The sequence below is a fragment of the Dermatophagoides farinae genome, chromosome 3 (genome assembly GCF_024713945.1).
Source record: "Dermatophagoides farinae isolate YC_2012a chromosome 3, ASM2471394v1, whole genome shotgun sequence".
Taxonomy (NCBI): Eukaryota; Metazoa; Arthropoda; class Arachnida; order Sarcoptiformes; family Pyroglyphidae; genus Dermatophagoides; species Dermatophagoides farinae.
This window is the reverse complement of record NC_134679.1, coordinates 6229779-6243407: the sequence shown is the minus strand read 5'-3', so window position 1 is coordinate 6243407 and position 13629 is coordinate 6229779. Positions and strand designations below refer to the sequence as shown.

Genomic DNA, 13629 nt, shown 5'->3' with positions numbered 1-13629 from the left:
TCTTTATCTTTCTCTCTCTCTCTCTTTTTCCTTATCACACCAAAAATTATGACAATTTAATCATCATCATCATCATCCGAATCATTTTGTGGAACAGTGGATAGTGTGTGTGTGTGTCAAAACACATCTTGATGATGATGATGACGATGATGATAATGGCTAAACGAATGACTAGCCTTTAGACACAAACTGACCATTGACCATTGACAAATGGTATAACAAAAAAAAATGTGTTTTTAATAATCTGGCGAAAAAAAATGGCAAAAAAAATCCTGAAACTTGTTTTTTTTTGAAATTGAAATGGAAATATCATCATCATCATCAACAACAACAACAACAACGAAAAAACATTCTTAAAGATGAAAAAAAAACGAAATATGAAAAACGACAAGTTAATAATACAGGTGTGTGAGCTTACCTACACACAAGCCTTTTTTTCGTTACTTTCAAACTAATAATTACAACATTGATACTCAGACACACACACACACACACACATATTATATATGTCTACGCGGTTATGTCATTTGGAAATTTTTCGAGTTTGTCATCGTCTTGGATATAATTATTAAAACACTGTAAATATGTATGTTTTGTACAAAAAAAAAAAAATTTTTTTCCTCGTTTAAAAAATCCCAAACGAAACACACACACACACACGCACACGGCCCGGATGTGTTGATTGACATTTATTTTGTTCCAATTTCCAGTGTTCCCATTGAATGGCCAATGGTCAAAAAATGGTGTGTAAGTGTGTGATGGGTGCATGTGATTTTGGACAAGTTTTTGAAATTTAACTGGATCGAACAAATTTTTTTTTCTGTTTTTTTCAACCAAAATGGTGTGTGTGTGTGTGTTCGATTTATTTTTTTTTCTCATCATCATCTGAATGAATCGGATGATTGACTGATTGATTGATTGATTGGTTGGTGGTTTTATTTTTATTATTAATATATTGAATCAGACACCAACAAAAAAAAGTGAAAAAAAACTGGAAAAGAAGATAAAAATTTGATCTACTTTTCAATCACAATACATCTATAGACTAGACTAGACTAGATGGATAGATAGATGGCCAGAGATGGAAATTCTTCGAGAGTAAAAAATAAAAAATTACCTAAATCCATCACCTACGAAAAAAAAAATTATTAATTTTCCATTTTTCTACACTGAAACGAATCATTATTTGTGAAAGAAGAAGGAAAAAAAACCACCAACAATCAACAACCAACACCACCACCATCATAAACCTGAATTTTTTTTTTGTTTAATATCTACAACCGACAACAAACAATCAATATTTTCGTTGGCCAGGTCAGATTGTTTGATCTTTCTTTCATTCGATGATATGTGTCCGTGTGTGTGTCTTGTGTGTGTGTGTGTGTGTGTAATTGATGATATTCAAATATTGCCAAAGTGCCGAGAAATAAAAAAAACAATAAAAAACAATTTGGTCAACCAGAAAAAAAAGAAAAAGAAAAAGAAGATCAGCAGTGGCAAAAAAAAAGTATGTCGATCCGAATCAAATTGAATTTCAAATTTTGCCCATTTTTCTATTCCACTATTACACTGCATCGTTCAATGTTTGTTTGTTTGTTTGTTTAGATGTGTAAAAAAAAAATAAATATATGTGTGTCATTCACATCCATTTCAATTCCATTCAATGATGGATGGATTTATATCCATCATTTTTTTTTTTTTTTTGGATTATCCGGATTTCATTGTTGTAGTTTTTTTTTGTTATATTCACAGTCGATTCAAGGTCTAATGTTGTACTGGAGAATAATGATAATGGGAATTGAAAAGCAGATCCAAATCGAGATCAATGGCACAAAATGGAACAAAATGATTGAAAATAGACAAACAAACAAAATTCTTTATCATTTAGATAAGAAACAATTTTTCATTCATTCATATTCAAATTCAAATTGAATTGACCAGAAAAATGATGATGATCATCATTATCATGGATTTATAAAGATTGAATTTTTCCACTCCATATAAACACACACACACACAGACGATGAAGAGACATTTTCTCTTTTCATATGACCATCATCATGATCTTTGAATATATCCGATCATCATTATCAAGATCCTGATGAAGAGATTTAAATCAATAATGATGATGATGGTGGTGGTGGTTATATCATTTTTTTTCTTAAAAATGATGATGAGGGATATTTTTTTTTTTTTTTTTTTTTTTGTTGCCATGTTCCAATAATCTATATTTATATAAACCATTCATGTTCATAGAAATTGAACTTGATTTTCATTATGTGGAGTGGAAAGAGTTTATCTGCCATTTTTTTCTGATATCAATAAGTGTGATCAATCTATTTTTGGGTTGTATTTTGCCACCAGACCATTGCACTGATTGAATTAAATTTGAAAATGATAAATTTATATATATATGTAGATTAATAACATTAATCAAAATTCAATTGAAATAGAATTTTTTGAAAATTTTAAATTGAAAAAAAATTTTCGGGTTTTCTTTCTTCTAGTGGTGGTGGTGTTGGTGGTGGTGGTGGTAAATGGGGTTGCGGTTAATATCAGACAGAAACATGATCATCATCCTGTCGTAGACAAACACAAACAGATTGATTGGCCATTAAAATTTTTCATTTTATTTTTTTCAATATCTATAAAATGTTGCCAAACATAAAACATAATAATAGACACACATACACGCGATTCGGAAATAAAAAGTTTTCATTTTTTTCCGGAGAAATGAAAAAAAATTCATAGTAACAACAACAAATAAGATGGTGAAATAAAAAGAAAACGATGCCATGACAATCATCATCATTATTGGTGTGTGTGTGTGTGTGTGTGTGTTTTGAATGTGTTTTGGTTTCATTCTTTTTGATGTCATCAACAATGAAGAAAAATATAGATATCATTTATTGCCGAAAATGGAAACCAAAAAAAAAAAAAAGAAAAAAAGGGAATCTTTATAATAACGACGATAATAACCATAATGGAATCTTTTCCGTATTCCATATTCTGTATTCTGTGTATTCTGTGTTTCTCATATCACCAAATGGATAAAAAGAACACAACGACAACGAATAAGATGTAAAGTTTTTCGTTTTCGTTTTCATTTTTTTTTTTTTTTGGAATTTCATTTTGTTATTAATGAAAGTGGCAAAATTCCGTCAAACTCTAAAAACAACAACAACAACGACAACAATCATAATGTTTTCAATTATTTAATAGATGTGATTATGTGAAAATGGGCAAAAAAAAACAGAAAAACTTTGTGTGTGTGTGTGCGAGTGAGTGCAAATAGCAACGAAAAAAAGCGAAACTTTTTTTGTTTGTTTGTTTATTTTGCAAGTTTAAAATAGAAACAAACAAAAAAACATATGATAATCGACAGTGAAAATAGACAACAACAACAACAACAAAACTTACCAAAAATGGACCATGATTAAATGCAAAACAAAAAGATACTGGTCCAATGACCGATGACCATCGTAAATCAAATGCAGAATTTTGTATTCGTTGATGCTGATGATGATGATTATGATGATGATGATGATGATCACGAAATGAATCATCATTTAATTTTAATTGTGAACCACTTTTATTATTATTACCAATAAATGATAATCCATGAAGATTAAATGATTGTTTCAAGAATGAATAAGAATCAGCAGCAGCTGTAACATCCAATGATGGACAGCCACCATTTGTTGATGAGCCGATCAAATTTTTATTGTTATTATTACTACATAATAATGTATTGATGGCACATTTTTGTTCGAAATTTAAATTTATGGAATTTGAACGACTAGCGTTTGATTGTTGTTGTTGTTGATGATGATGATGTTGTTGATGTTGTTGTTGTTGTTGATTTGTTGATACATTGGCATTATCAATTAAACGATGTGTACTATTATTATCAGTTGCTGTTGTCATCATCGATGCATATGTACTTGATGTACCATTTGTTGTTGCTGTTGGTGTTGGTGTTGTTGATGCTCTAATAACGTAAATACCACCATTTCCACCTAAACTGTTAATATTAACATCTGTCATTTGTTGATGATTATCATGATGTAATACATCACCATTATTAGCGATCATCATTAATGATATCATTGATGAATCACCATATTGTTGTTGTTGTTGTTGATGATGGATAGATTTATTTGAATTATCAAATGTATCACCATCATCAATATCAGTGATTTTTAATGAATGATTTGCCACCATAATTTGTTTCAATTGTTGTTGTTGTTGTTGTTGTTGATCATGATGTTTGACATTGGGAAAATAATAATATGATGGAAGTATAGATGATGTTTTTATCGATGATTGATGATTGACAGCAGCAGCAGCAGCAGCAGCTGATACATTGTTGCTCGATTGATGACCAGTATGATTGTTGTTGTTATTACTGTTGGTCAAATTGGCAAATGATGAAAAACGAGATGGCGATGGTGATGATGTCGACAATGATGATGATGTTGATGACGATGTTGATGTCGATGTTGTTGCGAATAATGTCGATATTGATTGTAGATTTTTCGATGTTGATGAAGAATTTTTTGTCGTCGATATTGTCGTAGTTTTTGGTCGATTCAATTCAACATAAAGAAATGCACCAAAACAAATCAAGGTTAACACAATATAAATGGTAATAAAAAAGTAGCTATAATAAATATCATAAATCATTGGATTATAACTGAATTGTATCATTGAATCATCATAATAGCTCGTTTGATTCATTGGTGGTGGTGGTTTCGTTACAATCGATATAGTACCATTCAACGATGACTCCGTAGTACTATTATCATCGATAATGGTTGTGGTTTCGGTTGTTACCGTTACTGTTTTTGTTGTTGTTGTTGTGGTTGGTGTTGGCCATGATCGATCAAAGTCATACGATTTTGCTGTTGTTGTTGTTTTTGTGGTAGCCATCGATAATTTTGACCGATCAAATTGATAATTTTGATGACTAATAACGGCAAATGTACCAAATACAGCCGATATTAATGCCAATATGATCATATAGAAACGAATCTGTGAATGGCGTACAGAAAAACGATATTGATATGGCCATTTTATAATAAAAGCTCGATCAACAATCAATGATGTAATGATGGCAAATTGAAAAAATCTTTGCGATGTCGATAGCCACAAAAGAATATCATATACATTCCAATTGGAATGATAATCATGTTGATGTGATGAATTAATAAACGATGAAGAACGAGGTAAATGTATCAATGTACTTTTGATGGTTGATATCGACAATAATGTTATGGCATTCGGTAATTCTTGTATAAGAATCGCCGCTAATAATATGTCTAGTGTACGCCATTTTTTACGATACGTATAATGTATTAATGTTGTCCATATAATCAACACTATAACTATGATGGTCACAATACATATGGCTAACCAGCCGTATGTGATCCATAAATATTGTTGTTGTTGTTGATTATGTTGATTATCACTTGATTGTAATAAGGCATTTGTATTTTTTAATAATGATGATGTTAATGATGTCGTGGTCGTTGTTGTGATATTATCATCATAATAATCATCATAACCATCATCGGTATGATGAATTAAATCTGTATGTAACATGATGATGATGATGATGATGATGAATATCGTTTATATTGATCATTCGATACACTGACATCGATATCGTTTGATTATTGATTGATTGTGGTGATTGGATTGGATTGGATTGAAAATTATTATTATTCGAAATATAATCTTGTTTTTGGCGTTTTCATTTTCTCATCATCGATATTTTGTTTTTATGGTGACAGTGTCAATGTTTCTCAATAATTTTTTTTTGTTCCCCATTTTCATGATACAAATTTAGATTTCCATTTCATTTTATAACAACATGGCGTAACAAATTCTTCAATATAAATGAAAAGAATGTTTGTGTGTGCGTGTGGCGAAACACATGGATTTTTTTTTTTTTTTTTTTTTTTTTTTGATTGTCAACCATGGAGAAAACACAATTTTTTTTTTTTTTTTGGTGAACCAAACCTTTTTCTTTCTTTTTTTTCTCACCCTGTTACCACACCAAAACTATAATCGTTGTTGTTGTTGTTGTTGTTGTTGGTGCCGTTGATTATTGATTTTCAATCGATTTTAAATCCAAATAATAACCATTTGTTGAAATATCAGTTGCTGTTGTTGTTGTACGCATAACATAAATGAAATCTATTTTTAAATGATAGAAAGAAAAAAATGTGTTTGAAATTTATATATCCACACACACACACACACACACGCATGCAATGATTTAATGTGTCAAAAAAAAAAAATCTCAATAATGCGAAGAAAAAAAAATAAATAAAAAATGAAGCCAAATGATGATCCAAATGCGAGTGTGTGTGTGTGTATCCAATCAATTGTTGTTGTTGTTGTTGTTGTTGCACAAAATCAATGATCGTCAACAATAAATCAATGTGATAATGATTGGTATGTGTGTGTGTATGTTGTTGTTTTTTCATTTCATTTCATTCCAATTCGATTCAATTCGATTGATTTGGTTCAAGTTTTTTTTTTCTCTTTCATTCTGTTTTTTGTCTGTGGCCATTTGGGTGAATTTTTTTCTTCTTTTTTTTTGATCCACCATAATGAGCCAAGTTTTTTTTCACTCATTTGAAATTTTGGGAATTTTTTTTGTTGTTGTTGTTGTTGTTGTTCACGAGGACAAACTATAGCGACAACAATGAAAGAAAAAAAAATACGAGGTTCTGTATTTCCTGTGTGTGTGTTCTGTATTGAACAAACAAACAATTTTATGAATCGATAAATAATAATAAAAAATGATAATTGATTGATTGATTGATTGATTGACTTATTCATTCATTCATTCATTCATTGTGTTGTTGGTTATTTGGCCAATTGACCACACAAAGAAAAAAAAGTGAATATTTTTGTTTTGTCCACAAAACAAAAAAACCAGAAATGCAATGAACCCATAAAAGAATTGATGAATGGACAACAACAACAATATGTCCAAGGCAATAAAAAAAAACAAACAAACAAACAAACAATGAAATGAAAACAATTAAATACAACAAAAAAACCAAAGAAGAATGATAAGAAATAGCCACCAACAACAACAACAAAAACAGTGGAAAAAAATCAATCATTTCTTGCAATTTCAATTGACGATGATGTGTGTAGCCATCCGCATCAATTGAATTTTTTTTTGAAAAAAGAATTCATCATCATCATCATGATGACGATGATGATGGTCATTGTCCTTTTTCAAATGGTATTTATATCCGCAATATCGATGGTATCGATACGATCTAAGAATTGACATTCGTTTTGTCAATGTTGTGTGTGTGTGTGTGTGCTATCATCTTTTGTTCTTTGTTATCTTTCAACAATCAAATGAATCAATTCAAAAAATCAGTGGCCATTTGAAGAAGAAAAAAAAGTCATCAAACATTTTTTTCAGCAAAAAAAAACCCAATTTTCAAAGTCAAAATATTACCTACATTCATCATTCATCAATCATTAATTCATTTTCAAATGTATATAAAATGACAAGACAAAAAGAATCCAATGTGAACGAAACTAGAATGAATAACAACAACAATTTATTATTCCATTGAAAATAAACGTGTGTGACGTGTTTGTGCACGTGTGTGTGTGTGTGTGGTATGACATTACAATTGATAATTATGAAACAAACAACAACACGATATATCACGATGAATTTTTTTTTCTCCTTTGAATGGACATTTCACACACACATGGAACAATGAACATTCCAAATGGAATGTTTGAAAATTTGTTTGTGTAATTGCAGATGTGTCATTTAAACAATATATAGTTATGGTTTTCTAAACACACACACACGACATTTTTGTTGGTCCAATGACAACCAAATACATTTACAACATATGGACATGATGATGATTATGAATTGAATTTTCATTCAATTTTTTTTCACACTTTTGTTGCCATCATCATCATCATCATCGTTGTTTTCATTCAATCAAATTGTCATTCTGGTATGGTCATGACTTTTTTTTGTTTTGTTTCATATTCATGGAATTTCATTTTTTTTGACTGCCAAAAACAAGTTCAATGGCCATCTATAATAACATCAGAATGTTGCTGTAGTAGATTCATTAAAGTTTTCATATTTTTTTTTCAAGCTGAATGAATAAAGAAACAGAGAAATAAAAAAAAAAGGAAACGAACCATACCATATCAGTACTAGTTTAGAATCGATCGATAAGCAAGGTTAATGGCATTGGAACAATGAAAACACATCAAAAATCATTATTCATAGTCAACACCAATCTGGTTCTGTTGTAGTTGTTGTTGTTGTGATTTGATACTAATGAAAATCTAGCCTAACCAGAATCGACCCAAATAATGAATGAATGAATAGCTACTATGTTTTTTTTTGTATATATAAAAGAAAAAAAATCCTCATAATGATCATTTTCGGATGAAAAAAAAAATGTTTGTCGTTGATGTTTAATGGGTTTTTGTGGTCATTGTGGTGGTGGTGGTGGTGACCACAGGCCGAAATCATCAACATGAAACAAAATTATCGATATTATTATCGACCACCACCACCACCATCGATCACACACACACATGAAGATTTTACTAATGAAAATTAGATTAATCGGCCAAAAAAGCTAATGAGGATTATTATTATAATGACATGTAGAACTAAATAATAATAATGTCAAATCTCTGGCCACATGGAAACATCACAGAAAAGCTTGTCAATGACACACTCGCACACACACAAATGACAAGCTTGAAGACATGTCCACAACACACACACAAAAAAAATATGGCCTCGACAATTTGAAAAGATTTTCGTTGTTGTTCAAACCACAACCATCGCCACCACTACAACCACCACAATCATCATCATCATCATCAAAAAAAAAACAACAACGATAATCATTGAATGAAATTTGAAAATTTTCTTTTTTTTTCTTTCTTTCATATGTTCTCCATATGGATCCATCAATAAAAGAATGTGTCATTGTTGTTGTTGTTGTTAAAAGTTCAATATTCACAAAAGCATATGTGGTGGTTGTGGCGGTGGTCAAAGTCTTTTATTCATTCATTCATTCATTCATTGATATAAAAACCATACACCCATTTAAGTATAATATGATTTATGAATGAATGTTGTTCTGCTGTTTTTTTTTCTACAACATAGAAATCAAACAAACAAAAAAAAGGTCGTATTCATTTTGTTGTCAAAACGATAGATGATGATGACCATCATCATTATTTTTCTTTTTTTTTTTTGAATTTATCCAATCAATCGACATTAATATTATTATCATATACAATGACGGAAGTTGAAAGGGCAATGAACATTTATCACACATCAACATCAGCAGCAACAGCAGCAGAAATATTGAATGGATACTTGAAATTTGATGGAAAACAAAATGAATGAATGAATGAATCAGAATCAAAAAAAATATTCTTGGCCGGAAATTTCTGAATAAACAATGGACCAAACAAAAAAAAAAAAAAAACAACGGACAACGGACCTATTACAATATAAATCTTTAAATAAACAACAAAATGTTTTTTTTTTTTTTTTGTCAACATTTTCTTCTATTTTACCGTTCTGTTTTGTTTTTGTTTTTGTTTGTTTGTTGTTCATCAATCAGATATGAAAAACAATGGCCTGAAATTATTTTTGGGTAAACAAGAAAAAAAAACAAAACAAAAACAAACAAAAATGATGTGTGTACAACGCTTTGTTAGAGCTTGATTGGACAAAGAAACACTGTTTGTGTGTGTGTGTGTATAACGATACACTGTACACATAATGTACATTTGATAATGTCAATGATCGATAAATTGTCTATAATCGAATTACACTCACATCGGAACCAAAGAATAAGAATTCATCAATGATTGATTCAATCACGTGTGTTCGATGATGATATTAATATGTATATGCGAAGAGGAAAAATTTTTCTAGGAAAATCCTACTGAATAAACATCGACAGCAACAAAAGCTTTTCATCTGCACGAAAAAAAAAACATAAGCCAATTAATACTAAACGAAACAACAACAACAACAACAAAAAACCAATCACTGTCAATGTCAGGTTTTCTTTTTTTTTTTGGTTAATTTACACAAAGAAGGGTTAAAATCGAGGTCAAATTCACTAATAATGAATCATCAACGTGAATGAATTTCAAATCTGAAATGAATCACATTTTGAGATTGAAAAACAACAACAACAACAACAACATTTCATTCCTGTTTCCATGACAATGAAAAAACACACACGCACACGCTTTTAAAAATCATCATAAATCACCTTGTAATGTACCTGTTTGGTTGGGTTGTTTTTGTTGTTGTTGTTGTTGTTGTTGTAATTTAAATTAAATTTATTTGTAAATAAAGGTGTACACAAGCACGTTGAGAACAAATTAAAAAGTTTAAAATTCAGAAATTAAATCAAAGTTGAATGGAGGAGAAAGAAAAAAAAATTGTCTTATTTCCGGAATGAATTTCATGAAAATTCACAACAAACACACACACACACACACACACAGAAACACAATGGAAATGTAGCAGTCCTTTTTGAGCAACAAATTTTCAAACTTGAAAATTACTGCTGAATTCTTTTTCGAGTCGATTTCAAATGTGTAACACTGTTGTCATCGAAACACATATAAACACATACACAAAGAATTGCCGTAGTTTTCGATCACACACACACACACACACACACACAGACTTGTATATCGGGTCATTCAATTTTTAACGGTGAAAAAAAAAACCATCACCATCAACATCATCATTCGATATCACAAATAAGACTGAATTGATGATGATTTTGTGACTGCTGCTGGGATAACTGGATCCTGAACACACACACACACAAAACACATTTTTCACTTCTCTCCTTCTCTCGTTCTTTTTTTTCATAAAAATCTTGAGTTGCGCAAGTGGATCATGAGAGAAAAAAAAATAGTGGTTTGTTCCATAGTAATGTAACGAACACAAACACACACACACAGAGAGAGAGATAGAAAGAAAAATATTTTATGGCGCCTGACACTAACGTTGTCGGCCTGTGTGTGTGTGTGTTTTATGTGTGAACAGCCGACAGGATATGAATTTCATCATCTGTTTTATTTCATTTCATATATGATCATCAAAATTCATTATATTTCAATCATATCAATCGATACCGAAAAAAATTGGATGCCGAAAAAAAAAATGAAAATGGACAAAAGACGACGATGATGATGATGATGAAAATTATTATTAATATTCTGGCAAACATTTTACTTTGAAAAAAAATTCCAATTCAAGTTTTAATTTTGAAAATTTTTTTTTTTGTTCATTTTTTCATTTGAATCGAATCGAATCGAATGAATGGACGACAATTGAAATTCGGTGTGTTTGATCATCGTCATTTTATTATTATTACAAGAAGAAAAAAATTCAATCATCATCGTTGATTTTCACAACAACACAACAACAACAACAACAACAACAACAACAAAAAAAACTAGCCAAACGGAAATGAAATTGAACGAAAAAAAAGAAGAAAAAATTTCATGCCTCAATGAAGATAATGATCTTCGATTGATGTTTTTTTTTTTGTTTTTTTGTTTGATGATCAATCAGTGGACCAGATATAGGATTATTGCCATCACCACCACCATCACTGCTACTGCTATCACAATTAACATTCATATAATCAAAAACAAATTGAATTGAAATTCAATTCAGGAAAAACAAAAAAAAACGATCAAGTGATTAATCGAATCGATAGATAGATATGCGAAAAAAAAACCTGAACCAAAATGAATTCTAAGAACAACAAAAAAAAACAACGATAACCACAAAGTTAGAATCTCAATCATCGATTGATTTTAGATGTTAATGTCATGATAAATGTTTTATCAATATGAAAAGGTTTTTTTTCTTTCAACTTTGACCGGAAATTTTTGTGTTTTTTTTTGTCACAATCAAATAAAAATATGACAATGAACCTGAATGGTGAATTTCGAAGACATTGAATACCCTCCGTCCATTATATTATCATCATGAAGTTTAGTTAGGGTGTTGACCACCACAAATATGGACAGCACATGAAGAGAAAGAAAGAGATAAAGACGGAAGAAAAAAAATTTAAAATGATGGTGATGGTAATTTAATTGTTTGTCCGAAAAAAAACGGAAATAGTTTGTTTGTTGGTGACATTTATTCATTCATTCAACTACATACAGTTATAATTATTCTGGCTACAATGGCATTACTTCACTATGGCAATTATCATCATCAAATTACCATTATCGAAGACAACCTGGAACTAGATGGTTCAATCGATACTGCTACAACAAAAGTTTTTTTTTTTTGAATGATAATGATGAAGAGAGATGTGGCCATCCAGCCAAGTCAACCAAACCAACACAATAAACCGGAATGTCACGGAATGTATGTGTGCATGTGGGTGACAATTAAATTATATTCATTGTGTCAATGTCAAAACACTTTAACCTTGGTGGTGGTAGTAGTGTAACACGAAAAAAAAACATGACCGGTAACCCATATATTATCGTATACTGGAAAAAGAAGAAAATTCAGGTTTTTTTTCTTCCTTTACCAATTTAAATTGTCAGAGAAAAAATAACAATAAGAAAACCAAAGATGATGATGATGATCATCATCATCATGGCATTGTTATTAACACAAGAAAAACCACTAGATGACACACACACACACACCGTGTATATTGCATTGTGTGTCTAGATTGATTTATCAATCCAATCACCATTTCTTTAGCTTTATCTAGATAGATAGATAGGTACAGTTGGTCATTTTTTTCATTGTAAAAAAATATACACAGTGATGGTGGTGGTGGTGGTTCACAGTGGTTTTTTTTCTGGTTTGTATAAATCACTGGAAAGAAAGAAAAAATTTGCGAAATTAATTCTCATCTTACTATAACTGTACTGAAATGGACTAAATACAAAAATTCATGAAATGAAGAATAAAAATGTATGTCTCTCTCTCTCTTACTCTTTCTTTATGAACATTCAGTAATGATAATGATGATGATGATCTTGATTACCATGATGATGATAATACCACCACCACCACCAACACTGCTCGTTAACCACAATCACCATCGTTATTATTATTATCATCATCATCATTGGTTGGTTGGTTGACTGGTTGATTCATTTTAGGTTTTTTTTTTTTTTTTAGTTATAAATATATCCATTTCAATGGAAAAAAAAATAAATGAATGAAAATTCATTTCTTACGTGATCCAAACTCATCATCACAATTGAAAATGATGATGATGATGATTGTTTGTTTGTTTGTACGGAAGAACAATAGAAAAGAATATATCTATATATATATATATATATGAATATGATGAGAAAATTGGAATGGAAAAAAAAATTTCCGAAAAAAAAAAATTTTTTTTTACTTACATTTCATACATGATCCAAAAAAAAAAAATAAAATAAATAAAAACAAAACAAAAATAATGACCATAATAATAATGATGATAATTTTTTTTTGCAGTCCATAGCAAGCCCTATGGCCATCATATGGTCAACAAATGTGGTGGTGGTGGTGGTCCATTCATTGAG

At 30.2% G+C, this 13629-nt stretch overlaps 1 protein-coding gene across 1 annotated transcript in view; it reads right to left on the bottom strand.

Annotated features, from left to right (window-relative positions):
* The window catches only part of LOC124494837 (uncharacterized), a 29891-nt gene extending 19239 nt beyond the window's left edge, over positions 1-10652 (bottom strand). The window contains exons 1-2 of the mRNA XM_075729639.1: positions 10338-10652; positions 3421-6201 (exon numbers count right to left, since the gene is read on the bottom strand). Coding sequence (XP_075585754.1) covers positions 3421-5604 — 2184 coding nt within the window. The 5' untranslated portion in view covers positions 5605-6201; positions 10338-10652. The remainder of the gene's footprint in view (positions 1-3420; positions 6202-10337) is intronic.
* Between the last annotated feature and the right edge of the window lie 2977 nt (positions 10653-13629).